Source organism: Podarcis bocagei, assembly GCF_964188305.1.
Source record: "Podarcis bocagei genome assembly, chromosome: 4".
Lineage (NCBI taxonomy): Eukaryota > Metazoa > Chordata > Lepidosauria > Squamata > Lacertidae > Podarcis > Podarcis bocagei.
The window spans coordinates 92,596,902-92,624,570 of record NC_138128.1 but is presented as its reverse complement, the minus strand read 5'-3'; the positions used below and the strand labels follow the sequence as shown (position 1 = coordinate 92,624,570).

The 27,669-nt window shown below is 43.7% G+C and overlaps 1 protein-coding gene across 1 annotated transcript in view; it reads right to left on the bottom strand.

The window, feature by feature from the left end:
* The window catches only part of ERCC6 (ERCC excision repair 6, chromatin remodeling factor), a 53,936-nt gene that overhangs the window by 9,082 nt on the left and 17,185 nt on the right, over positions 1-27,669 (bottom strand). The window contains exons 6-15 of the mRNA XM_081191531.1: positions 25,899-26,027; positions 21,979-22,137; positions 20,325-20,460; positions 14,217-14,387; positions 13,859-14,035; positions 11,761-11,877; positions 10,710-10,805; positions 4,382-4,600; positions 2,141-2,251; positions 959-1,078 (exon numbers count right to left, since the gene is read on the bottom strand). Of these exons, the coding sequence (XP_081047657.1) occupies positions 959-1,078; positions 2,141-2,251; positions 4,382-4,600; positions 10,710-10,805; positions 11,761-11,877; positions 13,859-14,035; positions 14,217-14,387; positions 20,325-20,460; positions 21,979-22,137; positions 25,899-26,027 (1,435 nt within the window). The remainder of the gene's footprint in view (positions 1-958; positions 1,079-2,140; positions 2,252-4,381; positions 4,601-10,709; positions 10,806-11,760; positions 11,878-13,858; positions 14,036-14,216; positions 14,388-20,324; positions 20,461-21,978; positions 22,138-25,898; positions 26,028-27,669) is intronic.

Here is a 27,669-nt window from a genome sequence, read left to right as displayed (position 1 = left end):
GAGGGAGAGAATTACCGAATTTTTCGCTCCATAGGGTGCACCGGACCATAGGGCGCACCTAGTTTTTAGAGGGGGAAATCAAGAGGAAAAAAATCTTATTCCCCTTCCCAGCCCCAAAGAGCAGCGTACAGGCTGTGCGCAACCTCTCCCTGCCGGAGGGGTTGCACGCGGCTATGGCAGAAGCCAAGACAGCGAGCGGGATGGATCCCATTCGCTGTTTTGGCTTCCTCTTTAGCCATACCACGTGCAGCCTCTTCCTGCCGGAGGGGCTGTGCGCGGCTATCCCTGAACCCTTCCGAACGCAGCGCAAGTTCCCGCTGCGCTCCTCAGGCTTCGGGTTCCTTTTGCTGAAGCCGGAAGAGCAAGACTCTCCTGGCTTTAGCGAAAGGAGCCTGAAGCCTCCAGAATGCAGCGGGAAACTTGCGCTGCGCTCCGAAGGCCTTCAGGCGGCTATCCCTGATGCCTGGAGAGCAAGAGGGGTCGGTGTGCACCGATAACTCTCGCTCTCCAGGCTTCAGCGAAAGCAACGGGAAGCCTCTGGAGAGCAGAGGGAGCATTCCCTCTGCGCTTCGGAGGCTTAGCGTTGCTATTGCTGAAGCTAAGGAGCCTGCATTCGCTCCATAGGACGCACAAACATTTCCCCTCAATTGTGCGAAAAGTGCGTCCTATAGAGCAAAAAGTACGGTAAATCCTGCTCCATCTGCGGTGATTTAAGAACTGGACCAGGAGTCCCAGAGCTACGTTTTCTAAAGGAAGAGATGTGAGTGGTTCTAAGCACATTTGGCTAAAACACCTTCAACATGGATGTGCAGACTGGAAAACCACAACAGTTCAACATCCTGAGCCTTGCATGCTTCTGAATGGTCAAAGTTAAGACATCCTGGCTCAAGGCAGATGTTGAACTGGCTTATTTATAAAGGTACATCTCAGATTTAATATTCTTTTCCATGAAACCTACCTGAGTGTCTGTGCTGGGATTCCAGTCGGGGTCATAAATAATCACTCTGTCTGCACCCGTCAAGTTAATACCAAGCCCACCGACTCGAGTGGTAAGTAGGAATACAAATAAGGATTCGTCCTGTAAATACATACACCACAAGCCACATTTAAGAAAAATTTTAAAATGCGTTTGTAGGTCTTTCCAGCCTATGGATGCAGTGAACGTGCTTCTTAGCTGCCCAAGGCTGTAAAATCCTAAACGTTTTTACTTGGGAACAAATTCCACTAAAATAAAGCTAAAACTAACTTACACCTGTGATTCACATACAGCAAACATAGTTATTTGCGTGTACGTTCGAAGGAGAAAGGCCACACATCTGCAAAGTTCAAGTGCTAAGAATTATTATAAGCTGATCAAATAATTGTTGTGACATGGGAACCATTAGAACTGAACAGAATAGGAAAACCTTCATTCATTCTTCCGTCTGAACTGTGAAACTAAATTTAAACCCTGCCAGGCTTGAAATTCCAAGGGTGGGTGGGTGGGCAATTTATGCAATTTTTAAAACTATTTAGGAGCTTTGTAAGTGATAAATAATAATCACAGTACAGTGGTACCATGGTTCTCAAACTTAATCCGTTGTGGGAGTCCGTTTGACTCCCGAAACTGTTCGCAAACCAAGGCGCAGCATCTGATTGGCTGCAGGAGCTTCCTGCACTCAGTTGGAAGCCACGTCGGATGTTTGGCTACCGCAAAATGTTCGCAAACTGGAACACTTATTTCTGGGTTTGCAGTGTTTGGGAGCTGATTTGTTCGACAACTAAGCTGTTTGAGAACCAAGGTACCACTGTAACTTTAATTTTAAATATTGGTGCATCTTCGAATCTCATCCTTTCCTGTTATGTAGCAGCAGCAGCAGCAACAACAACAGCAGCAGCAATAATAATAATAATAATAATAATAATAATAATAATAATAATAATAATAATAATTAGTTATTATCGGAACCCGGTAAATGTTTTGTTATTTTGAGTAATCCCTCATTCAAAATGTGTTGGGCATGTTGCACCTGTGTATAGTTCCAGAAGTTTCCTACAAGTCTTTTCATCTGAGTCTTGCTCTTCTTACGAAACTGAATGCTAAATTCCATGCTTCTCCAATGAAGATCAGAGACCACCTGGCTGATCCAGAGTTTCTTACCTCATTAAACCTTGCAATAAGGGGTTGCCTTGATGCCACTGTTGTGGTGCCATCCATCTTGAGATAGGAATAGCTTCTCTGCTTTAGAAACGCTTCGAGAATGTGCAGCATCTGCAAAATTGAGGGGGGGAAAGATTTATGCTGAGCAGGAAAACAAAATCAAAACAGTCACTGTACAGCATAAAAACTAATGGCAGAGATCATCATGATGATGATGATGACTTATTAAATGGCTATACTGCCACTCGTCGAAAGCTCACAGGGTGGTTTACAATATAAAAACAGAAAAATACATTTAAACACTTCTCTCGTACAAAAATTGTTTCTGCCCACCCATGCCTAATAAATTCAAAGCAGGTTCTAAGTAGGACATTTTTCAGCCACAAATTAAAATCCAGGTCTAACCAAAGTTGGTATGTGCAACTGAAATTAGAGTAGGGAATGCTCTTACTAAAGTACCAAAACCTGATTTTATTTACTATCTAATGGACTTAAAAATGGAAGATTCACTTTTACTCTTAATTTTTTTAAAAATACCAGTTAATCAAATTAATAGCTATCTTATTTAGGTATATTAAAGGCTTGGTGTCAGGGAAATTGTTCAATATATATTGACAGTGGCATGAGCAACTATCTGTTATAATTTGGGGGGGAGGGGAGGGGGGAGGACTCCAACATTGGAATGGGAAAACTGATCAACAGAGTCATAAAGGCGAGGCAATCTTATCTCTTTGTTGAAAAATCTAGTTTTCATCATTGAAAATAGGTGTAAGAAGTGCAAGAAAATGTAAATCCACACACATTGTTGAGAATATTGTGAAATATTTTATGTATTGGAAGCAATGGGCATATGCATTTCTACGTGAATTCTTTAGGTGGTTATATGTTGGAAATTTGCATCTATTTATCTACTACGTATCTTGCTAAATTGTACCCTGTTATTTTTATTTTTCTTAGTACAGTGGCAAAGGACCCCTGACCGTTAAGTCCAGTCGCGGACGACTCTGGGGTTGCGGTGCTCATATTGCTTTACCGGCCGAGGGAGCTGACATTTGTCCGCAGCGTCCGGGTCATGTGGCCACCATGACTAAGCCGCTTCTGGCGAACCAGAACACCATTTACCTTCCCGCTGGAGCAGTACCTATTTAGCTACTTGCACTTTGACGAGCTTTCAAACTGCTAAGTTGGCAGGAGCAGGGACCAAACAATGGGAGCTCACCCGTCGCAGGTATTTGAACGGCTGACCTTCTGATCGGCAAGCCCCAGGTTCTGTGGTTTAGACCACAGCACCAACCGCACCTCGGTTTAAGAACAGCCCTGTTTACGAACTATTTTGTATACAAACTTCACAAAACCGGAAGTAGTGTTGCGGTTTAGCGAACTTTACCTCCATTTACGAATGGAAGGCTTCATTAGGGAAAGCATGCCTTGGTCTCATAGCTGTCAACTTACAGATTTGAAAATAAGGGACCAGCAGCCTTGAAAATAAGGGATCAGCAGCCAAAATAAGGGATTTTCTGGTCACAGGTATGTTCAACTTCTGAGCCCCTCCGAGCCAAAGGCAGAAAGCCCTGCCAGCAGCCAAACGAAGTCTCAAGCGGTGGTTCCCACAGCGCAGCAACCCGGCAAAGGGGATGCAGCAAGGAAAACCACCGTCACCTCTCCGCTGGGAAGCGCTGAGCAAAGGTGAGTCCCCAGGCAACGCGGCCGATTTGATCGGCACAAGACATGCAAGCTGCACCCCCCAGTCGTTCTTAGACTCCTTATTGGGTGAGCAACGCAGCCAAGCAACACAGTTGGAGCCTCCCTCCTCCCTGGCCGGCAGGGAGGGAGGGAGAGGAGCTGCTTCCTTTGAAACCCGGGAAATTTAAGGGACATCATCAATAAGGGACAGCAGCGGGACACGGCGCTGGGATAAGAGACTTTCCCGCCAAATAAGGGATGGTTGACAGCTATGCTTGGTTTAAGAACAGCTTTGGTTTAAGAATCGACTCCTGGAACAGATTAAGTTTAAGTTCGTAAACCGAGGTACCGCTGTGTTGTTATCATGTATTTATTTGAAAATATAAACGAAAACATTTGTGCATATTCCCCAGGTATGTTGATCAGAACTACACAGAACCTTGCCCCTTGGCTTTAAAACATTGCTTTCTGGGAGGATTCCTTCAGGCAACTTTCTAGCGTGCAGCACCAGGTCACAGCTGTGGACTTTAGACAGAGAAGATGCAAAGCGTGACTTACCTGCCGAGACTGAGTAAAGAGAAGTACTCTGTGGCCTTGCTTGTGCCATATTTTCAGCAGAGACTCTACAACTATCATTTTCCCAGAACGCTTCCAGAATCCAAAATGGTCTTCTTCCTTCAATTCTTCATCAGGGACACCCTTCAAAATTTTAGGACCACCGGAAAAGAGGTCTGGGTGGTTGCAGATCTTTCTCAGGGCCACCAATCCGGAGAAAATCTACACGGGGGACAGCCAAATGTTTATTCTCTGCATGTTCCGGTCCTTCCACATTTAAGCCAGCATAACAGATCAGAATGAAAGCAACGGCCACTGGAAGAAGGTTTTCAACAAGAGACTAGGGCTCTTATATCGTAACGTATCACCAGCTAAACTTTGCAGTATATGATGGTATCTGGGAGGAGGAAAGTAAGCGGGGAGGGAAAAGGCAGCTGCTGGCCATGCAGACGATTTGTGTCACTGTGCGCAACTTCTGCCTCTTCCTGGTGAGGCTGAGCAGGCAGTGCTGCCCGGGGCGGAGCCTATAAGCCTGGGTACCGCATGGCACGGCACTGCGGAGCTGCCAGTCTCCTTGGAACCGCCAGCTGTGGCTCGTGCTGACGACAGCCGCTTGCTGCTCAAGAAGTGGCTACCAGGAGCCACCCATTCCGCTTGGTGCAAGGAGGGAGGAGGCGAAATAGAAACAAGAAGAAATTCCAACGAAAGAAGAATGGCATACGAAATTAATGGACTATGCAGAATTGGACAAAATGACAGGAAGGATTCGAAACCTGCGGGACCAGAGATTTACAGAAGATTGGAAGAAGTATATGAATTATTTGAAGAGCAACGGTAATCAACAAATTACGCTAGTAGGACTACAAGAAGTTTTGTAAGGAGAAATATATAAAGTGTTACAAAGTAGAAAAAGATAGAGATATTGGTTATGAGTTTGAAATGTAATAGGGAAGATAAGAAATGCATACTGAGAGATTAGATTGGAAAATTTTCAGACAGGATTGATGGAAGTCAAAAATTTGATATATACATAAAAATTTGATATATATATATATATATATATATATATATATATATATATATATATGCTTTCGTAGATTTTCACGGGTACAGGAATGTAGGTTTTGGTGTCTTCGGGTGTCTTCCCGTGTAAGAGTTGGGGTGTCTAGGCGACGTTTCGACGAGGTCTCACTCGTCATCTTCAGGCTGGTGCTTTCGGCTTCTTGTTACTAGAACAGAGCAGGATCTCAGTGTTTGAGTTCCTATAAATACTGTTGAGGGGGTGTGGTGTATAGCCTCCAACGTTCTGGGCAGATAGGAAGTTCCTAGGTTAATGTGCCTTTTCTTCTTTTGTTCATTAATTACTTGAGGGATATCTTGAGTGATTACTTGAGTGATATTCTGAGTACCACTTAGGAGGGTCATTAGGTGTGGATTAGTTGCTAAAGCTTTCGTGTCTTGACCTCTTGACCTTGTGAAGAGTTTTTCTGAGAAGATGGCTGTACTGCACTTAGTTGTGCTCTGGCTTGGCTTCGTGTATAGGGGCGAGCTGTGGTTTTGTGCCCTGTGCCAGCCAGATCTGTGTAGGGATTGCAGGGGGGTGCAGCATCCGGAGGTGCCACTATGGTTTGGCTACTGGATGGTGTCTGTAATTTATCTGTGGAGAGGGTCTGGGTTTGGGTCTGGTGTGGTTGATTGGAGATGGCGTTCTGTGTGCCTCTGGTTCTGGTGTCGGTTTTTGTGGGGAGGGCTAATTTCCAGATGTCTGGCAGGCGGGACGTGTCGTCACGCTTGTTCATGTTGTGAGGGTGTTTCTCTATCTCGATGGCTTCCATGATTATTCTCTTGTGGTGATGTTCCATGTTAAAGAGCAATTTGGAATCTGCAAAATTAATTTCGTGTCCTGTTTCTTTCATGCCCAGCCACGTACATTGGACAAACAAACAGACGAATAAATGCACGTATCGCAGAACACAAGAATGCCGTCAAAAAAGAAGAAAAAACTTCCTCTCTTTACCAACACATGAAAGAAACAGGACACGAAATTAATTTTGCAGATTCCAAATTGCTCTTTAACATGGAACATCACCACAAGAGAATAATCATGGAAGCCATCGAGATAGAGAAACACCCTCACAACATGAACAAGCGTGACGACACGTCCCGCCTGCCAGACATCTGGAAATTAGCCCTCCCCACAAAAACCGACACCAGAACCAGAGGCACACAGAACGCCATCTCCAATCAACCACACCAGACCCAAACCCAGACCCTCTCCACAGATAAATTACAGACACCATCCAGTAGCCAAACCATAGTGGCACCTCCGGATGCTGCACCCCCCTGCAATCCCTACACAGATCTGGCTGGCACAGGGCACAAAACCACAGCTCGCCCCTATACACGAAGCCAAGCCAGAGCACAACTAAGTGCAGTACAGCCATCTTCTCAGAAAAACTCTTCACAAGGTCAAGAGGTCAAGACACGAAAGCTTTAGCAACTAATCCACACCTAATGACCCTCCTAAGTGGTACTCAGAATATCACTCAAGTAATCACTCAAGATATCCCTCAAGTAATTAATGAACAAAAGAAGAAAAGGCACATTAACCTAGGAACTTCCTATCTGCCCAGAACGTTGGAGGCTATACACCACACCCCCTCAACAGTATTTATAGGAACTCAAACACTGAGATCCTGCTCTGTTCTAGTAACAAGAAGCCGAAAGCACCAGCCTGAAGATGACGAGTGAGACCTCGTCGAAACGTCGCCTAGACACCCCAACTCTTACACGGGAAGACACCCGAAGACACCAAAACATATATATATATATATATATATATATATATATATATATATATATATATATATATATATATATATATATATATTTGCTTTCGTAGATTTTCACGGGTACAGGAATGTAGGTTTTGGTGTCTTCGGGTGTCTTCCCGTGTAAGAGTTGGGGTGTCTAGGCGACGTTTCGACGAGGTCTCACTCGTCATCTTCAGGCTGGTGCTTTCGGCTTCTTGTTACTGGAACAGAGCAGGATCTCAGTGTTTGAGTTCCTATAAATACTGTTGAGGGGGTGTGGTGTATAGCCTCCAACGTTCTGGGCAGATAGGAAGTTCCTAGGTTAATGTGCCTTTTCTTCTTTTGTTCATTAATTACTTGAGGGATATCTTGAGTGATTACTTGAGTGATATTCTGAGTACCACTTAGGAGGGTCATTAGGTGTGGATTAGTTGCTAAAGCTTTCGTGTCTTGACCTCTTGACCTTGTGAAGAGTTTTTCTGAGAAGATGGCTGTACTGCACTTAGTTGTGCTCTGGCTTGGCTTCGTGTATAGGGGCGAGCTGTGGTTTTGTGCCCTGTGCCAGCCAGATCTGTGTAGGGATTGCAGGGGGGTGCAGCATCCGGAGGTGCCACTATGGTTTGGCTACTGGATGGTGTCTGTAATTTATCTGTGGAGAGGGTCTGGGTTTGGGTCTGGTGTGGTTGATTGGAGATGGCGTTCTGTGTGCCTCTGGTTCTGGTGTCGGTTTTTGTGGGGAGGGCTAATTTCCAGATGTCTGGCAGGCGGGACGTGTCGTCACGCTTGTTCATGTTGTGAGGGTGTTTCTCTATCTCGATGGCTTCCATGATTATTCTCTTGTGGTGATGTTCCATGTTAAAGAGCAATTTGGAATCTGCAAAATTAATTTCGTGTCCTGTTTCTTTCATGTGTTGGTAAAGAGAGGAAGTTTTTTCTTCTTTTTTGACGGCATTCTTGTGTTCTGCGATACGTGCATTTATTCGTCTGTTTGTTTGTCCAATGTACGTGGCTGGGCAGACTTTGCAGGGTATTTCATAGACCCCTTGGTTTTCTAACTGGATTTTATCTTTTGGGTTTCTGAGGATATTGGCTATTTTTTGGTTGGTGCAAAAGGCTGTTTTGATATTGTGTTTATGGAGGATTTTGCTAATTTTATCTGTAGTGCCCTTGATATAAGGAAGGAGGGCCATGCCATTGTTTTCTTCTGTGTCTTGGTTTTTGGGGGGTGTTTCTTTTTGGATTAGCTTCGTAACCCTGTTTTGCTGGTATCCGTTGGCGATTAACACATTTGAGAGATTCTGTAACTCAGTTGTCAAGTGGTCTTTGTCAGCCAGGCGTTTGGTTCTGGAGATGAGAGTCTTGGCTACGGAGTTTATTTGTGCAGGGTGGTGGTGTGATTGTGCATGTAAGTAGCTACTTACATGCACAATCACACCACCACCCTGCACAAATAAACTCCGTAGCCAAGACTCTCATCTCCAGAACCAAACGCCTGGCTGACAAAGACCACTTGACAACTGAGTTACAGAATCTCTCAAATGTGTTAATCGCCAACGGATACCAGCAAAACAGGGTTACGAAGCTAATCCAAAAAGAAACACCCCCCAAAAACCAAGACACAGAAGAAAACAATGGCATGGCCCTCCTTCCTTATATCAAGGGCACTACAGATAAAATTAGCAAAATCCTCCATAAACACAATATCAAAACAGCCTTTTGCACCAACCAAAAAATAGCCAATATCCTCAGAAACCCAAAAGATAAAATCCAGTTAGAAAACCAAGGGGTCTATGAAATACCCTGCAAAGTCTGCCCAGCCACGTACATTGGACAAACAAACAGACGAATAAATGCACGTATCGCAGAACACAAGAATGCCGTCAAAAAAGAAGAAAAAACTTCCTCTCTTTACCAACACATGAAAGAAACAGGACACGAAATTAATTTTGCAGATTCCAAATTGCTCTTTAACATGGAACATCACCACAAGAGAATAATCATGGAAGCCATCGAGATAGAGAAACACCCTCACAACATGAACAAGCGTGACGACACGTCCCGCCTGCCAGACATCTGGAAATTAGCCCTCCCCACAAAAACCGACACCAGAACCAGAGGCACACAGAACGCCATCTCCAATCAACCACACCAGACCCAAACCCAGACCCTCTCCACAGATAAATTACAGACACCATCCAGTAGCCAAACCATAGTGGCACCTCCGGATGCTGCACCCCCCTGCAATCCCTACACAGATCTGGCTGGCACAGGGCACAAAACCACAGCTCGCCCCTATACACGAAGCCAAGCCAGAGCACAACTAAGTGCAGTACAGCCATCTTCTCAGAAAAACTCTTCACAAGGTCAAGAGGTCAAGACACGAAAGCTTTAGCAACTAATCCACACCTAATGACCCTCCTAAGTGGTACTCAGAATATCACTCAAGTAATCACTCAAGATATCCCTCAAGTAATTAATGAACAAAAGAAGAAAAGGCACATTAACCTAGGAACTTCCTATCTGCCCAGAACGTTGGAGGCTATACACCACACCCCCTCAACAGTATTTATAGGAACTCAAACACTGAGATCCTGCTCTGTTCCAGTAACAAGAAGCCGAAAGCACCAGCCTGAAGATGACGAGTGAGACCTCGTCGAAACGTCGCCTAGACACCCCAACTCTTACACGGGAAGACACCCGAAGACACCAAAACCTACATATATATATATATATATATATATATATATATATATATATATATATATATATATATATATAAAAATATAAATTTTTATTAGTGTTTTTTTAACATATCATTTTCAACAGTAATATATATATATATGGAGGGAGGAGGCAGCCTGCCAGCGCTCACACGGCCAGAAAAAGATAGGAAGGTGCTGGCTGGCAGGCAGGCAGGCAGGCAGGCAAGCACCATTCCTGAGGCTGGTAGCTGTGCCACGGAGGGCAAGTGGGCAAGCATCAGGTGGCCTATTGAAATGCGCAATGCCGCTGGCACAAGCAGGGACTCGCGATACATTGCCAGATTGGAAATTCTGAAATCGCTCTCACAATTTTAACCTTAAACCGGTTTCAGGCAATGCACTGATACATCTCCCAGGCCTACGAGAGACGTTTATTTCTCCCTCAGTAAAACTACTATAATTATCATGCCAAATAAGTTATGCACTGCCAAAGGTACTGGCTGCAGAATTCCCTCTTTCAATTCCACCACCACTCCTCTGCTTCTCTTCCTACAGTGCTTGTTTTCACTGAGACATATGAACTACCAGTATATGAAAATGCAGCTCCTTAGACTGAAGATGTTGGCCAGCCTGAATTTAAAGGACTTCTTTGAAAACTATAAAGGTAAATATGCTATGTTGTCAGTTCTGTTAACTTCTCATGCCTACTAACTAACCCTCTGCTAGTGCTCTGCTAAGCTGTTTGACAGCAAATGGAAAAGATGAACTTTTTCCTTTTGTGCTATTTGGCATGCCAATTTCTTTCTTTGCACTGACCTGCATGTCTCCGTTGAGAATCTGATAAACCTCTTTGGAATCAATAAATGTTTTGTATACTTGGTGCTGCTCATCTGTCAAACGGCAAAAGAGTACCTAAAAAAAGAGACACTGCAGACATTATTACATGTAGAAAGTATGGAGCTATACTTAACATGAATGAAAAATACAGATCTTTCCACAAGAAGCTCACGATCTATGAACTGGCATAGGTTTTGCTTTTATCGCAGGGATTAGCATCTCTGTGGAGACTTTCCCAGCCCCTGGGCTCATCATCTGTTAAAGTCATGAGTCACAGCCACAACATAAAATTTCCTCACCCTTGGGTCCTCAAGGGGAAATCTTACTCAATTCTATATTGTGAGTTCTGCAGAGTTCTCCTGCTTGCTAATATCAGCCTGTGTTGCAACACAGTTATACAAAATTTATTTCATGTTCTTAAAGTACCCAAATAAGCTTAGATCCGACAAGAAAAGAAATATTGCAAAAAAAACCCCAACCTTTCTCAGGGCGGAGTAAGGGGAAGTTCCATCGTTAGAAGCAGACGTCTGTTGCATGAATGGAACAGCAGCATTGGATACAACCCAAATCTTTTACTACGAGGTCAGAATTCATTAAATTGGTGTAAGTGTGTCACGAGGAAGCAACAGGAAAGCAAGTGGGGCAAAGTACTATGGTTATCCTTGTGACTTCCCACTGTAGACATGCAGTGAGCTGCTCAAAGCATAACTTCACATGTAGAAGAAGAAGAGGAGTTTGGATTTGATATCCCGCCTTTCACTCCCTTTAAGGAGTCTCAAAGCAGCTAACATTCTCCTTTCCCTTCCTCCCCCACAACAAACACTCTGTGAGGTGAGTGGGGCTGAGAGACTTCAAAGAAGTGTGACTGGCCCAAAGTCACCCAGCAGCTGCATGTGGAGGAGTGGAAACACGAGCCCGGTTCCCAGATTACGAGTCTACCGCTCTTAACCACTACACCACACTGGCTCTCAGATAATTTTGCAGCCTCTCAGATAAATTTTGGGGTGCAAAATATAGAGTCAAACAATACCTGCTCATTTTTCTCCGGTAGTGACAGGCTCATTTTAACATCCGCCTTCATTCTCCGCAACAGATAGGGATTAATTGTGTCCCGTAAAATGCAAGCACACTTATATGCTGTTTTTACCTTTTGAAAGGGAAAAAACAACACCAATGCTAGTTTATTAATCATACTTATTTCCACATTTTACCCCAAACTTCTCACTAAGAGCTCAGCATAATACACATGGGGCTTATTCCATTTTATCCTCTCGCAAAAACAACTGTGACGTGGGATAGGCTCAAAGTACACTGACCCAAAGGTTACCTGTTAGGTTTCATGATTGACTAGAAATCCTAACCCTGGTTCTCCTGGTCTGTCCAACACTCCAACCAGTGCACCACACTGAATATTTATTTTAATGTACTTTGGAAGATAAAATACTTCACCGCTTAGTGAAAACTTTGGGTAGGTTATCATGCTGATATTTTGCACACTTATTATGTCTGTTTGCATGTACATTAAAAAAACCTCATACGGGCACCAGCTGCATCTAAACCAATCTTCTTTGGGCCAATCTTCTTTGGGCCATGCCCCACCTAAGCATCTCTAAATTCCTGATCCACCCCCACCCCTGACATATAATTCTTCTTATTCAAAAAGTGAACTCCTATTCACGTGGAGGAAGCCTAAAAGGCCATTAACTGTTGCCCACCTTAAAAATCAAATTGCCCCCCTGTGGGGGTTGGGAACCACAGATCTAAACTAACAGCAAATCATTCTCCATTCACTTTAAAATTAGTTGGTGGAATTTATTTGAAAGGACATAAAATAAAAACTACATAGAATTGCAGCAAACCCCACTTGAACATGTGCCCTTCCCTCCAGCAGTGCAGCTGGGTGCCTATCAATCTGGAATCAAAATAGGGTCACCCAAAAATAAGGTACGAAGTTCGCTATATTGAGGAGAAGCCCAAGGTAGGCCGAATTACACAAGTTTGTGAGTTCAAAGTGAGGAGTGTGGACATCTGGAAAACAACCAAAAATGGCCTGGCAGGAACATGTGAGTTTACAAAGAGAGATTGGGGGTGGGGAAGTGTCTAAAGAATTCAAAATCAGCAGAGTCGACCAATCAAGTCTATAACTGTGAGCAATCTGAGAAACTGAATGAAGCTAAGTGAAGTTGAAAACCCCTTTCCTGTCCTCGGTGGGAAAAAGAATATCAACTCCACCGGACATCATTTTAAAAAGGACTTTGGTGTGACTGCAAACTGTGTTCAGAAACGGTTTGTCAAGTGACGTGGGCCTTGCTGTTAAGAGTACAAGTTCACCGCTCTCTTGGCAAAACCTCTGCTTGGGAGCATGTGAGTGATTGCTTGGATACTGGTCACCGCGCCTAAGACACCCTGCTATAGAATCTGCCTTTGTATATTATGCTATCCAGTAATTCTCTTGCATTTCTTCCTGTACTAAATGGTGGATGGCCTTATGTGGTCAGTCTGGAATTAATAAGGCTCTCTATATCATCCTGCTCATTCATTTAGATCAATAGGGGAGGCCTCCTGTGGTTCTATCATCAGATGAAGTTTGTGGGACAGCAGTGTGGGACGGGGTCTTCTTGATGGTGGCACCATCTCTGAAATGCATCCTTCTGGGGGGTCATCTGGCACAAACGTCATTTACCTTTTCAGTAGCAAATGAAGACATACCTGTTTGCCCAGGGGGCGAGGTAAGACATTCAGTCACTATGTTATGATGGCTCAATGTTTTTTTTAGTGCCTATTAGCACTTTTGTTAATTTTTACCTCATTTTTGTATTTTGTATGCAATAGTTTTTATTGTCTGTTATATGTAAACTCAGCCTTGGATTGTCTGATGAAGGGCACAATTAAGAATCAAGTAAATAATAGTAGTAATAGCACGTCTTCATTAGCCGGAGATGTAAGTCTTATTTAATTAGTTTTGAATTGTGGTTTTATTCTGCATAATTTTTAGGATTCTCTTTGTTGTTTACTGTTTTATTTTTTTAATGTTAACTGTCCAGGAGATGATAGGACATTTAGTGACTGTGTTAGAACATGGACTGGAACTGAGCTTTTTTCAATTTTCTGAGAATTGCATCCTTTACCTGAACTGGAGAGGCATTGGAATAGCCTCCCATGGTTATTGGAACAGAAAATTGCTCCATGAAGACAGGAAGTGTTCCTAGTTTTCCTGGAAATACGAAGTCAAAGAGGGACCACAGCTCTTTTAGGTTGTTTTGCATAGGTGATCCAGACAAGATGATTCGATGAGGAGTGCTGAACTGTAAATGCAGGGAGAAGCGTATTCATGTCATAATAAAACACAGAAAAGTGCAAATTCCACCAGCAATTTACACGTGACACGAAGTCTTTGAAACATGGCCTAAGCGTGAAGTAAGCGTTAAGATCAAGTTTATCACTAATTTAACCAATCGAAATGCTTTTGTTTTTAAAAAGTCTTACCTGTTTGCAAGCAACCGTGACTGCAGCATTTGGATTCCGAATTTTATGTCCCTCATCTAGAATCACATAATGCCAACCGAAACCATGGATGTTATCTTGCAGCATGCGAATGTAAGAGTAGGAGGTTATCAGAATGCCACTACATGCTACAATTTCCTGAATCAGTTTTACCTGCAAAGAGAAGAATACGTTGTCCGTTACTGAAACTATGAGAGTCCGTAAAGAAAGTACTGTTTGGGATAATCAATGTCCCAGGCAGCACTAACACGGCAACACTTGTCGCAGGACTTAAGCACGCATTAAAATAAACACGTTTCATTCTGATATTGCAAGGGGAAAAATAGCAAGTCCCGAAAAGCCAAATCTAGGACCAAACAATCCTCCATTCCAAGGTATGAGTTAAGGCACTAACAAATCCAATTGTATCTCTTCCCCTTCCCTAAAAAAAGCATGACCACTGTAAGTTAAGACACCTACTTTGGTTTCAGCATCGTGTATGCAAGTAAGGATTCTGGGCTGTCTCATATAGAGTTGAGCGAGTCACAATAGGGAACTACAAAGCACTGATAATGCACTATGAATATAGCAGAGCAGCAAATTGAGAACTTGCTGTGCTACATCGACTTGATTTGCTGCTGTGTCACTATCACCTCTTCCTCCCCTTACAACTTCCTGAGGAACGAACAGACTAGGACTTAATTTTTTTTTAATGTCTTTTTTAACAGAAAGGGGGGGGAACATTTATTTTAAAAGGAGACTAACTTTCATGAATAGTTATTGAATTTGATACCACTAGAAAATATCTCTAATGCCAAATGTCTATTTTTGTAAGGAATCGTATTTCCAAAAGGAGAAAGGAAGTATGAATACTAGTTAATGAAATTAACAGATTCAGTTTACTATGGAGGTAAAAAACAGACTCTCTTGCCCCTATAGTAAAATCTGATATTTTTAAGCCCCCACTGCAACCCACATTCATTGCATCCATTTCCTAGCAATGGTCTACTGCAGAATACTACAGGCATCTCTACTCAAACGCTTAAGACAAATCATCTCAGGCGATTTCAAATTAAAAGCTTGTAAAATATGTAACCTCTCCTAGATTTTGCAATTAATAGGGTATGTCTGCAATTAGCCTGACTTACAGAAGGCTGCTACAATGTTGTCATTAAAAGATGTTTTGTGAAAGTGCTCCTGTTATTATGGGGGCTCAGGAGACCAATCCCTCCTAGAGGGCAAACAGTGTAGTGGTAGAAAACAACAGCCATAAATCACACTGTCAGGCAGCAGAGAGAACAGGAGTAAAAACACAAGGCACATGAAGGCCATTCACTGTAGACACAGCACAGCAGAGTCCTACTCAGGATTTACTGAACCTGTAATTAATTAAAATTTCCTTCAAGCCAAATCTTTTATTAAACAAGGATTTGTGCTGACAATGAAGGAAAAACACAGAAAGGCAATTCATCACCGACCACTTCCCCCAGTTCAGGTTAAGGTAATGTAAGCTTTGCCACACGAAAGTCTGTTGAGTTCTGTAAAGGGAAAGGGATTTGCAGAGCTCAGAGGGACCCCGTGCTCCACCCCGGTACAGTACTCTCCGATAATTTATAAGCATATTCAATGTTGTGCTCTAAGGACGCGTCTGCTTCCGCATTTCATCTCACTGTTGCCCATTTCTACCCAGGAACTGACCGACAATCACATACCTTCCTCCTAACATCACAGGCGAGGGCTTTTAATATTTTCTTCTCTTAAAATTCAATTTCCATAACTACAGCCTTTTACAGTGGTGCCTCGCAAGACGAAATTAATCCGTTCCGCGAGTCTCTTCGTCTTGCGAAGCACGGCTATTAGCGGCTTAGCGGCTATTAACGGACTATTAACGGCTTAGCGGCTTTAAGAAAAAGGAAACAAACTCGCAAGAACTCGCAAGACGTTTCGTCTTGCGAAGCAAGCCCATAGGGAAATTCGTCTTGCGGAACGACTCAAAAAACGGAAAACTCTTTCATCTTGCGCGTTTTTCATCTTGCGAGGCATTCGTCTTGCGAGGTACCACTGTACAGCCATTTCAATCACTTCTGACACAGAAAAGCAGGATGGGATAAGACTAAGGATTATGAAGTAGCCAGAATCTGGGATGGAAAAACAGTCAGGTTTTCAGCTTCTATCGTCAGGTTAAATGAGGATGGCAGCTAAAATTGCAGGTGCGCGGGTGAAAGCCAGAGCGATCCCACAACAGCTTTAACTTTTGTAATGAGACACATGATTTTGTGGAAGAAGGGAAATGGTTTGGTGCCCTAATTCCCCCTCTACCTTACTGCATAAATGCTTTTTAGCATGTGTGTATTTTGAACCTGCTTCCACCACCACACCCCAAAACATAAGGAAGAGCTCCTAGGTTACCCAGCAATGACTGTGACAGCATATACTAAACTCTACAGAGCGAAAGGGTCAATGTAGTAGGTGTGCTATTCTAAAATCTGTTTTGTCAAGAAAAATAAAGGGCTGAAGAAATATTGCACATCCTACTCTAACCTCAGCTCTGCTCTGCTTTAGAGAGAGGGCTACTGAGAGAAGGAACTGCTTAACTTTACATCAATATGCCTTCTGGCACTGAAATTGTGCCAGCCTTATGCCTTCACTCTGCACTTAATGAAGTTTCTGCAAAGGGATTTATGCACTTCGGGAGCAGATACAAATGGTGAGAGAACAAAACAGAGGTCAAGGATTTCACAGAGACGTGTGCTACTAAATGAGAAGTGCCACCCTACGGTGCCACAGTATCCTTTCCCCACTCTTCCTCCGACTTCTGTCGTAGTGACATCTCTTTTCTCAGCCCCCTTCTACTGCTTAGCCTGACCTCTTCCGAGCTGTTCAGATAGTAAGCTCCCTTTGTAACCTTATGTCCATATTCTGCTGGTGCCCAGCCCAGGAGGGCACTATGCTCACAATCCTTTCTGCAGCTCAGGTTTTCCCAAACTCGGGTCCCCAGCTCTTTTTGGACTACAATTTCCATCACTTCTGATCACTGGTCCTGCTAGCTAGGAGTGATGGGAGTTGTAGTCCAAAAACGGCTGGAGACCCAAAGGTTGGGAAACCCTGCTATAGCTAAACAGAATACTGGTCCCTTTTGAAAGTGGGTGGGAAGGGGCATCAGATAATAATGAAAACAAACAGCTTTAATCTCAGGAATCAACACATGTGACATTTTGAGAACTGAATACTCATAAACGGCTAATGCTGCTGAATGATCAGAGAGATGTCCTGCCTGTTTTAAGACCTAGTTGGGGTGGCTGCTGGGAGCAATGGTTGGGTAAATAGGATTGGGTATATGCAGTGCTATTTTTCTAGAAAAATAGGTGCTTGGATTCACCATGAACGCCGACCTCATTCTCCAAGAATAGCAATGGCACCCACCTGAAAGGTGCTGGAACCCATCTGAGTGGTGCCAGAACTGAGTTCCAGCTGAAAAAAGCAGGTGTAGCCAATGGGGTCACCTTCCAGATTTTGTTGCACTCCAACTCCCCCGAGTCCCACCAGCATGATCAACAGTCAGGGAGTTACAGTCTGGCAATACCTGGAGTGTTACATCTTCCCCACCTCTGATTTCAGTGAAGCTAGTGGGCAAAACCCTCCGTGGCCTTTGAGAGCCTTGCAGGGTGCTCATTTCTATGCTTGTGGCACATATGTACAAGTATGTAAACAATATACTGGTGTGCGCTCATAAACGGAACATGTAATCTTTGTGCTGTCTACAACTTTCTCAACAGACTCCTGAGAAGATACCGTAGTTCAGTAAATTCCCAGCTCTTGGGCATGCCAACAAACCGTGTCCGTAGAACATTGGAGAATATTTACAGCGGCTGGTGAACAGCCCCCTGCTCTCTTCAGCATTCAATTCTTTGGGTCCTATCCAATGCTGGCGCAGCAGACGTCCACTTGCGCAATGGAATTTCCCCTACTACCCCCGTGCACAATGCTCCAGAGGATCAGAGGACCCTACGGAGAAGATTTCGATGGTGCATGGGGAGAGAAATGGAAGTCCGTTGTGCGAGTGGGACTGTGTATACACGGCGTTAGATACAACCCTCTGTAAATACTGAGAAAAACCTCCCCGAAGGGAATTTTGTGAGTATTTGCAAGGAATACTCACAAAACCAAGATGGCATATGTTTAATTAAACCCTGTTCCCAGCCACTTCCTCCAGCTTCACAAACAACTCTCCCGTTCCCCCATCCCTTACCACCGCAGAGAGATAACCAACAGCTGGAGGGAGCTTAGTTTGCTCTGTCATTTTACTCTGGAAGTGTTCAGGCTTAGAAGAATCATTCCCCACTCCCCCCCCCCCCCGAAAAAAGCCACAATTCCTGTGATCACTGCAGAAAATGTGATGCTTAAGTTCTGGAATTAGTTGGTTGGCCAGCTGGTTGACTAACCCACCTGCCTGGTTTTCAGCTTGGCTCACTCCCGCTGCCAGCTAACCTCCTAACAGTACAATTGCTTTGTTTAGTTTTAACTTGCAAAAGGGAAGCAGCGATGGAGGAAAACTGCAGGTGAGAAAACGAGGGGTCCGGGTGTGTTTAAATACACAACAATCTTTGCAGAGGAGCCTTTGTGCACGTTTCGGTGCTTCCCGGATAAAACGAAATCCTCGGAGGTGACAACACCAACTTAGCTAAACCTCAGAAAACTATCAGCACAATTTATCAGACTGATCCATTTGTGTATATATCGCAACACGTCACTCCAAGCTTCACCATGGGCTTAGTGCAGATGTGCGAGCTCCCGGAGTGGAGAATCCAGCCGCATCGCTGCTGTGCATCATTCGCCTGAGGCTCATGTTTTCGATCTCTCCAGACTAATAAATAAGTTATTAGTCTAGGTAAATAATTATGATGTGCAATAGTATCATGGAAACACCACCGACGCTGATCACTATATGCGGCAATGATTCTCAATAACAGAGTGGAGCTTTTGCTCTTACAGCCCCTACTTTGTGGAATGCACTTCATCACGTTATCAGACAGACGCCGACAATTTTGTGCTTCTACCTGCTTCAAACTTTTATGCTTACCCGGGCATTTCCAGAAGGATGATTACAGCTACGAGAGCCACACCATAGTGCAATTTTGTTGGACCCGTTTTTCAATATATTTAACACTGCGCATGATTTTGTATTTTTATCTTGCATGCCACTTTTGAGATCTTTCTGGAATATGAAGTGGCCCATAACCGTTCTAGATAAATAAACAAGATGCTCAAGAGCCCAAGAGTTCACCCAGGCGTCTGCAATGTTGCTCCCAAACTCACAAGATTAGCACTCAGGAGGTTGCACTGCGGAGGTTTCCTAGGCAAGTGCTCCCTGAAGACGAGAAGACCCTGGTAAAGTCTGCAAGGGGCATGGGAATGGTGAGATCAGCTGCCAAGTCCAGCTGCACAGGGAAGGCCAGCCTAACTAATCACTGGTCTAAGGGCTGAACTACGGAAAGCATGTACGCATGTGCAACAGAAGCTAGGGCAATTCCGAGTGGAGAAGCAGCAGGGAGAGGGAGAAAAGAGCATGTTTGGGGGTTTTTTTAGAAAAAGAACCCCAGGCAGGACACCTTGCAGCAACAAGTTCCATAGAAAACTATTTGCTGGGGCACCCAACTCACAGACCTTGGTGCTGAACAAAAGCACTGATATAAAAGTAGCAACCCTAGAAGTATCTTTAAAAAGGTGGCCTTTGTGTATGACGGAACCTATAGCAGAGCTGCTAAGCCCTCTGTGCTGTATTTGTCCTTAAATTCTTCGGGTGGAGGGAGGAGTTGGGGGGGTATAAAAATGGAGGACCTGATGGGCTGGGCTTTCACTGAAGCTGAATCGCTGCACCATACAGCTCGCTCAATGTCACGCAGCAGCAAAAACTCTCAAGGTGTTTCATGGGGGGAAACATGCGTTCCATTTAACACTGCAAGGGAGGGAGCAAAGCTTAAACTTCAAGGGTTATCTTCAGTACTGGCAACAAAATTCTCACGACACTTTCGAAAGAAAGAAGTGCAAGCTGTTCCTATTCAGCGGAGAAAGAGAAGGTCTGAATTTGCAGCATCCTGAATGAGCAGGTACCTTTTTATTGGTGTAAGAGCCCGTGTCATGCAGAATTGCAACTCTAAACGGAGGCCACCAAGTATGAAACTCCTTCACCCACTGATGCATCACTGTGGTTGGGCACACAATCACTGTTGGACCCAGCCCTTGGAACCTAGAAGAGATCACAAGATGACAGCACCGTGAAATAAGCAGCATGCATTACGAGAGCTATCAGAACAACTGTATTCAAGTTAGAAATGAAGAGTTGGACTCGATGACTCCACAATTCCATGATTTTATGAAATGGGTGCAAAACTATAAAATTAAATGGCAGGATGACGCTGTAGAAGACAATGGAAAGGGGGATGCTAAGGAGTTGGAGTCAAGAACAGCCACAACGCTAAATGAAAAGTTTTGGGGAAGCTATACTAGGTTTCTCCTTCCAACCAATTAAACCAGTAAAACACAGAAACACCAGAGGACTGCGGGTTAAATTTAGAGAACCAGGCTGATCCCAATTTTAAAATAATGCCTGCAAGAGCCAGTGGCAGGGGGCGATCGTGGTAGAGAAATAAAAGCAACAGCATATGAAGGGATGTAGCAGATAAAGTTAGTAGGAATAATTACCAGCACAGGAAAAAATGCCACAAACTCAATCCAGTCTACCGTCTGTGCAACAACCACAAAGAGAGGAAACTCAGTAAGGCATAACAGTCTGGAATAGCCTTGTGCATAGAAGGTACTACATGCATCAATCAGGCTTCTATGTGCCTTCTGCATGCCACACAGTCTGCAAGTCAAGGAATGCAAATCCAGACAGGGTCTTATCTTATTTAGACTAAGGCTTGGATACACTAAGCAACAGCCCTGGTTGTTCGCTTAATTCTCCACACAGCAGCATAAGTAACAGCTTCTTGGGGGCTGCTGGGAACCCCTTTTGTTGCAGCCAGGGGCACCTGAATCAGCAAGCGAATTTGCGAATGCCCATTGGGCTTCCAGGGGTTGCAATACATTTTCCCCTGACTGTTCCGATTGCTGGATTGATAACTACAGATACTTGATGTTCCAGGCGAATGGGGTGGGAGGAGGAAGACAACAAGGAGCAGCTTGTATAAAAAAAGAAAGTGGGAACTCCCTCTACTTGAACGTGGGTTGTCTGTGCTGAGCCAAGGAAGGATCTTGCAAGAATGTTTCCTTGCTCACGCTTGACTCGCACTTCCAGCATCCCAAAGAAGACTGTGACTGCCTATGAAAGTAGTCCACTGGTCTCTTGCCAGAGCAAATATTTTAATGTAAAAACGTAATAAGTTGACCTAAAGGTATTACGCCTAATTGAAAATTCCATACTGTGTAAACTATCAATATTAACATAATTGAATTGGTAAGCAATCCATTTGTGCTCTATAACCTTAAGACATAGTATTGACCCAAAATAACTGGCGAGGCTCATCTGCAAAATGAAGCATCAATGCCTGGAATTCATTAAGAGTGTTACATGTTTAATTTTTCCTGCCCTCCAGCTCCATTGTCTCGTAAAAAAAATTTCCTTTGATGTCCCCCGCTAAAAGAATTAAAGGAATATTGTAATTGAAATGCCATTAATAATTCACGGGGCCCTCCTCCATGGCAATACATCCAATGAAATATTCATTGAGCTCCACAGACTGACAGTCTGCGGAAGAGCACTTGCCTGTAATTTGAACCACGCGTCCTGATCTTGCTGTAGCTCAGACCTGCCAAGAAAGCAATTATCTGGATGGTCTTGCCCAATCCCATCTCGTCTCCCAGAATTCCTCCCACCTGCTGGCAGTGCAATTCCCAGAGCCACCCAACACCTGTCTGCTGGTACCTGCAAGTAAAAGGGCAAAATCAGATGGCAAACAAGAGATCGCAACAGGACAAACACATGAATTAGTCATTTGCAACGCTCAGAAGCTAGTTACCGTAACATGCTGCAGCATGTGTTTTACATGAAGGCTGTATTTACAGCGTCATGCATTTTTTATGCCTTTGGACGTTGGATGTGATGAACTCGCTCTTTGTGCAATGTTAAAAGTACATCTAATTAAACCGGGACGTGATAATTGGAGGGTGTTTTATTTCATTTTGTATAAATATTGCTAGAACGGCCCCTTCTGGTTCTTCAGAACAGTAAGTGCAATTGTTTCCGCAGCCCAACATATAGGAGGACTGTTAAATCACAGTGGAACGTGGCAGAGTGCTTCCATGCCCAGGAGCCCAGGAGCTAGTGCTGAAAAGGAACAAAAAGTAAACAATGGCTACAAACTAAGAGGGAGGTTTTAAAAATAATAGTGATTCCTTTGCCAGTGAAAACTTATCAGGCTGTTCTTGCTAAATTACACAAGTTACAAATTGCAAAAACACAGAATCATAGAATTGTCGAGTTGGAAGGGACCCGGGGGGGGGTCATCTAGTCCAATCCCCAGCCAAGCAGGAATATGCAACTGTTCCATACAGGGATTGAACCTGCAACCTTGGTGTTATCAGCACCGCGCTCTAAGCAGCTGAACTACCCAGGCTAATTTTTGTATCTCCCTATTTGGAAGCAGGAAGATGGGCTATGCTTTGGGCACAGTTCACCAGCAACTTCTCTTTACGTAAGCAGCACTGAGATAAAAGATAGCTGTCAAACCTAGATGAAAGGGGTTGGGAGCAGGGGAAGAGCTGTCCTTCAGGGATGGATACAGCAAATACAAACAATGATATAGGTTAGGTCAGATTAGGAGTACAAAAACAACAGCTGCAAACTGCCTGCTAGTAAGTTTAGGGGTGGTTTTCAACCAAGAATGTAAAATTCTGCCAAAACAGAAGTTTTGCAGGAAGAATCTCCTTTGTTCAGAGGAATAGTTGGATAAATGCGTGAAAGATGACTGTATACTGTAATTCTATCTCATGCCTCAACTGGGTGGTCAGTGAGGTCAGAAAGAGATTGTGGTCCCCCAAAAGCACTCCAATTGGGAGAAGGAACACATTTCCATCAGGTTAGATTAGTGAGTGATCCCTAGGGGTCTTCTGCCATCTGTAGTGTGTGGAGAACATCTGGCTCACTTGCTAATCTATCCCCAGGGCTTTAAGGCAGGTTGCACACATGAGACATGATCTAAATTTTGGCTTAAAAAAGAATCTCTCTCTCTCACCACCTTCTCTCATCTGAGGATGCTGACTCCTCACAAAAAGCTCACCAAATTCTACAGCTCAACTGAAAAGCTTTATTTCAAACCATTGCCTTCTTTCTCCCATTGACAGTTGGAAGGGTGCCTTTTGTAGATTCCTACTCGCATCCCTCAACAAGCTAGTTTCTTAACATTTTCACTTCACTAGGCACAAGGACACAGGAGACCACTCTCCCCCTGATATTGCAAAACAAAGCATTTCTTCACATGGGGTGTGGGATGTACAATGCTGAGCAACCAGTGTGATTGCTAGAGGAGCAGGTAAGTGTGGCAGAGTCTTCCTTCTCCCTTCGGATGGCATCTGCCAAACAGATGGCAACAGTGAGTTCTTGCCGAGAGTGAGCAAGGCACAGGAGTCCTTGCTCATTTCATTCTCTGCAACGTATCAGAACCAAGAAGCTAAACTCATGCAAGGGAGAGAAGAGCAGCAGCAAGCAGAGCATCATGGGAAGGGATACAGCCCATCTCTCCTCACATACCAGATGGACTCCAACACTGAGCTCTGGGCCTGCCATTCTAGCCCTAGATGCAGAGAAAAGCCTAAAAAAAGAATAGACCAAATTCTCCATTTAAACACCCAATAGAACCTACCAGAGTCACATACACAAGTTTTGGCCTCTTCCTCATGGTCTCGTGTAGCTCTCTACATCCTATGACTTAAAGTGCCTCTTAACTGCATAGAATTTAGCATATTTCATAGTCTTTTCAGAGAGACACAGTAGGTTGCAACTGGTATAGATCTCTATTCTATTAATACTTGATATACGAACAGAATGCTTCAGAGTTGGGAGGAGAAATGGCCGAGCCGCTTTCTACTCTCCCATTTCTAGCTTCTCTTTTCCAAATATATTTTTGAAACTGCAAAGCACAGAAACTAAAATGGGAGTTTTCAGGACTGCCCTCATTCAACTTCAGCAAAAACAAACCCTAGAAAAGGATAATGTTTTCAGAAGACCTGATGAGAAAAATTAAGAGCCAGGAACAAACTAACTGGGAGTTGATCAATCGGCATCGGGATTCACTGCTGCCATCTTTGCGCTCCAGTGTGGTCAGAGGAACCTCTAATGCTTAATGATGGCAACCTCCCTTTCCTGCTGGGGAGATCTCATCTTTTAAATTGCATGTCAGACAAATCATTCAGCTCAATTGATCTTTTTAACCACTCAGGAAGTTTTGCCAGCTGACTCATGCTTGCAAGGGGATACCCTTCATTAGGGACAGCTATCATGCCAAGACTCATATTTAGTTGCCCGTCTTGGTTGAATTCTCTTTGGGTTTCTCTAATCATAGATCCATTTTTAGATTATGGTTACAACAGCGTAACACACCCTTAAGTCCAGCAGCAGTTGGTGAGGAACCTGTTAACCAAGCTGTGAGTTCCAGGGAAGCAATAAGCACTACTCATGGACTGTCTCACCAGAGTGGTGCATGCTCTAGTTATCTTCCACTTGGACTACTGCAATGCACTCTACATGGGGCTACCTTTGAAGATGACCCGGAAACTACAACGAATCCAGAATGCGGCAGCTTGACTGGGGGCGGCACCGAGACCACATAACACCGGTCTTGAAAGACCTACATTGGCTCCCAGGACGTTTCCGAGCACAATTCAAAGTGTTGGTGTTGACTTTTAAAGTCCTAAACGGCCTCGCCCCAGTATACCTGAAGGAGCGTCTCCACCCCCATTGTTCTGCCCAGACGCTGAGGTCCAGCGCCAAGGGCCTTCTGGCGGTTCCCTCATTGCAAGAAGCAAAGCTACAGGGAACCAGGCAGAGGGCCTTCTCAGTAGTGGCACCCGCCCTGTGGAACGCCCTCCCATCAGATGTCAAAGAGATAAACAACTACCTGACATCCAGAAGACATCTTAAGGCAGCCCTGTTCAGGGAAGCTTTAATGTGTGACATCTTAGTGTATTTTTGGTCTTTGTGGAAGCCAGCCAGAGTGGCTGGGGAAACCCAGCCAGATGGGCGGGGTACAAATAAATTATTATTATTATTATTATTATTATTATTATTATTATTATTATTATTATTATTATTATTACTATTATTATTACTATTATTTTCTCAAGACCACCATGCTCAATGAAGTGTTACAGCCAGGCAGCTCACAAGCTACGCTGCTTGAATCATTTGCTAAAGGACTGAATGGAAAGACTAACGGCATGAATGGAGTGATCTCTCTGCTTTACACACTGACTATGCTTGTGTAGGATGGACACATGCCTATGCAGTTTTGGCAGCTACAACACAACACAAACGTATAACCACAATGGAATTCAAGTTCTTCAGTTGGCTGCAGAATGCCATAATACACTTGAGCTACCCAGTTTACTCTTAACTTTTCCAGTTTGTACTGATACATTAGCAAACCCCTTATAGAAATAAATTGTTGTTCGCTACTTTAATATACATACTTGAAAAGTTTTTTGAAAAGGAAACCTGGAACTCTAAAACCCTCAGCAAATTCAGCATCGCTATCATCCGAATCTTCCCCCGCCTTCTGCCGCTCCTCTCTGTCTTTCAGTTGTTGCTTGTGCCACCTCCTGAAATTACAAGAAGAATCACAATTTAATCGCCAGTGTTAGTTTAGGCAGCTAGGAGAGAACAGAAAGCAAATCTGAAAAGCAGCTATTGTGGTCCAGCAGACAGTGTGTTGTTTTTGACATAAGAAACCTGGGCTCAGATTCCAGCTGAGCTTAAGTGCTTATGCCTTGGGCAAGGTAAAGCGCTCTCTGGCTGGCTTTCCTACAGGAGGGATATAAAGAAGTGAGAAAGGCTGTAAGGCACTCTACGAAGTAGTGCTCTGCAAATTGCAGGCTTCCTGCAGGTATCAGGTTGGCCACTGTGAGAACAGCATGCTGCACTAGATGGGCCTTTGGCTGGATTCAGCAGGTTTATGTGTTTAAATTTAGAAACATAAGAAAAAATGGGTGGTTGGGGGAAAGAGGGAGAACATGCTTTTATAATACAGTATCTGGATACAAAAGATGTTTGCAAGACATTTCACACGGTTAACTGAATCACTAAACCCAACCAAAGTTCAAGGCAAATTAAATGTCGGCATAAAAACTTTTATCAACCTATTGCGCACACTGCTATATGGCCTTTAGAAGACATTTGTTATGGGAAAAGTAGCCAAATAGGATCATTCTATACAACAGGATGACAACATGAGACAGCAAGAGAGAGCATGCAATGGTTTAAGATGGCAGTGCAAAACGCACACCCGCTAACTTCAATAGGAGGTGATCAATCCATTGTACATTTCAGCCCCACCCTTACCAAAACTTTCTGTGTCCTGCGTACTTTTCCCAGCTGGAGCCTGCACCCAGTAGAAAAAGGTGGGTAGGGGGAAGAGTGGGAGAAACTTACTTCAAACTAACACTATTTCATTATACAGAAGGGATTACCACCATGAGCAAGCCATGTCATTTCCCTCCAAGATATGTTCCCTACAGATTAGAAATAGAAATTCATCTGGAGCAACCAGATTCAAAGAGTTGAAAGCAACGTATGAGCTTTTGCTTTTTTTTTTTTTTTTTTTTTTTTGCTACATCCCCACCTTTGGTAAAACATTGTTTTTAAATGTTTTGGAAAACAGTTCAAAAGCTTCTGCTATTTGTTTGCCAGAATTAAGCAGGAAATGTGTAAACAACCTGATCAGCAATCCTTCTTTCAGATTACCTTCAGCTTCTCTGAAAACAGATACATTTAATATGACTTTCCCAAGCAAAATAAAAATAAACCATTTGCAAAATGTTGACAGAAGTTCCAGTCTCTGCTACAGCAGTCAGGGGTTCAGACACTGTCAAATACCCTAAACTCTAGCCTAGAGATGGGAAATTCATGGCCTTCAGTATGTTACACTCTAAAGCTGATCATTTTCCATATCGGCAATGCAGATTGGGGCCGATTGGAGTTGTAGTCCAACAACATGGGTGACCGGATGCTCCTGTTCTAGTTAAGCATAGTCAAGAGAGAATAAAGTTGCTCCAAAAGACTCTGCCAAAGAGTGATTCAAATTCATTTACTAAGAGGAAAATGGGTACTATGTTTGTGTAGGAGGTGAGTTTTAATGTTGGCGGTAAGGTAAGGAGCACCCCAGTTGCAACAAAACCTGTCTCTCTCCTGTATTCTCCCGGAACCTTTAAGCAATTTAAGATTTAATCATAGAACTGCAGAGTT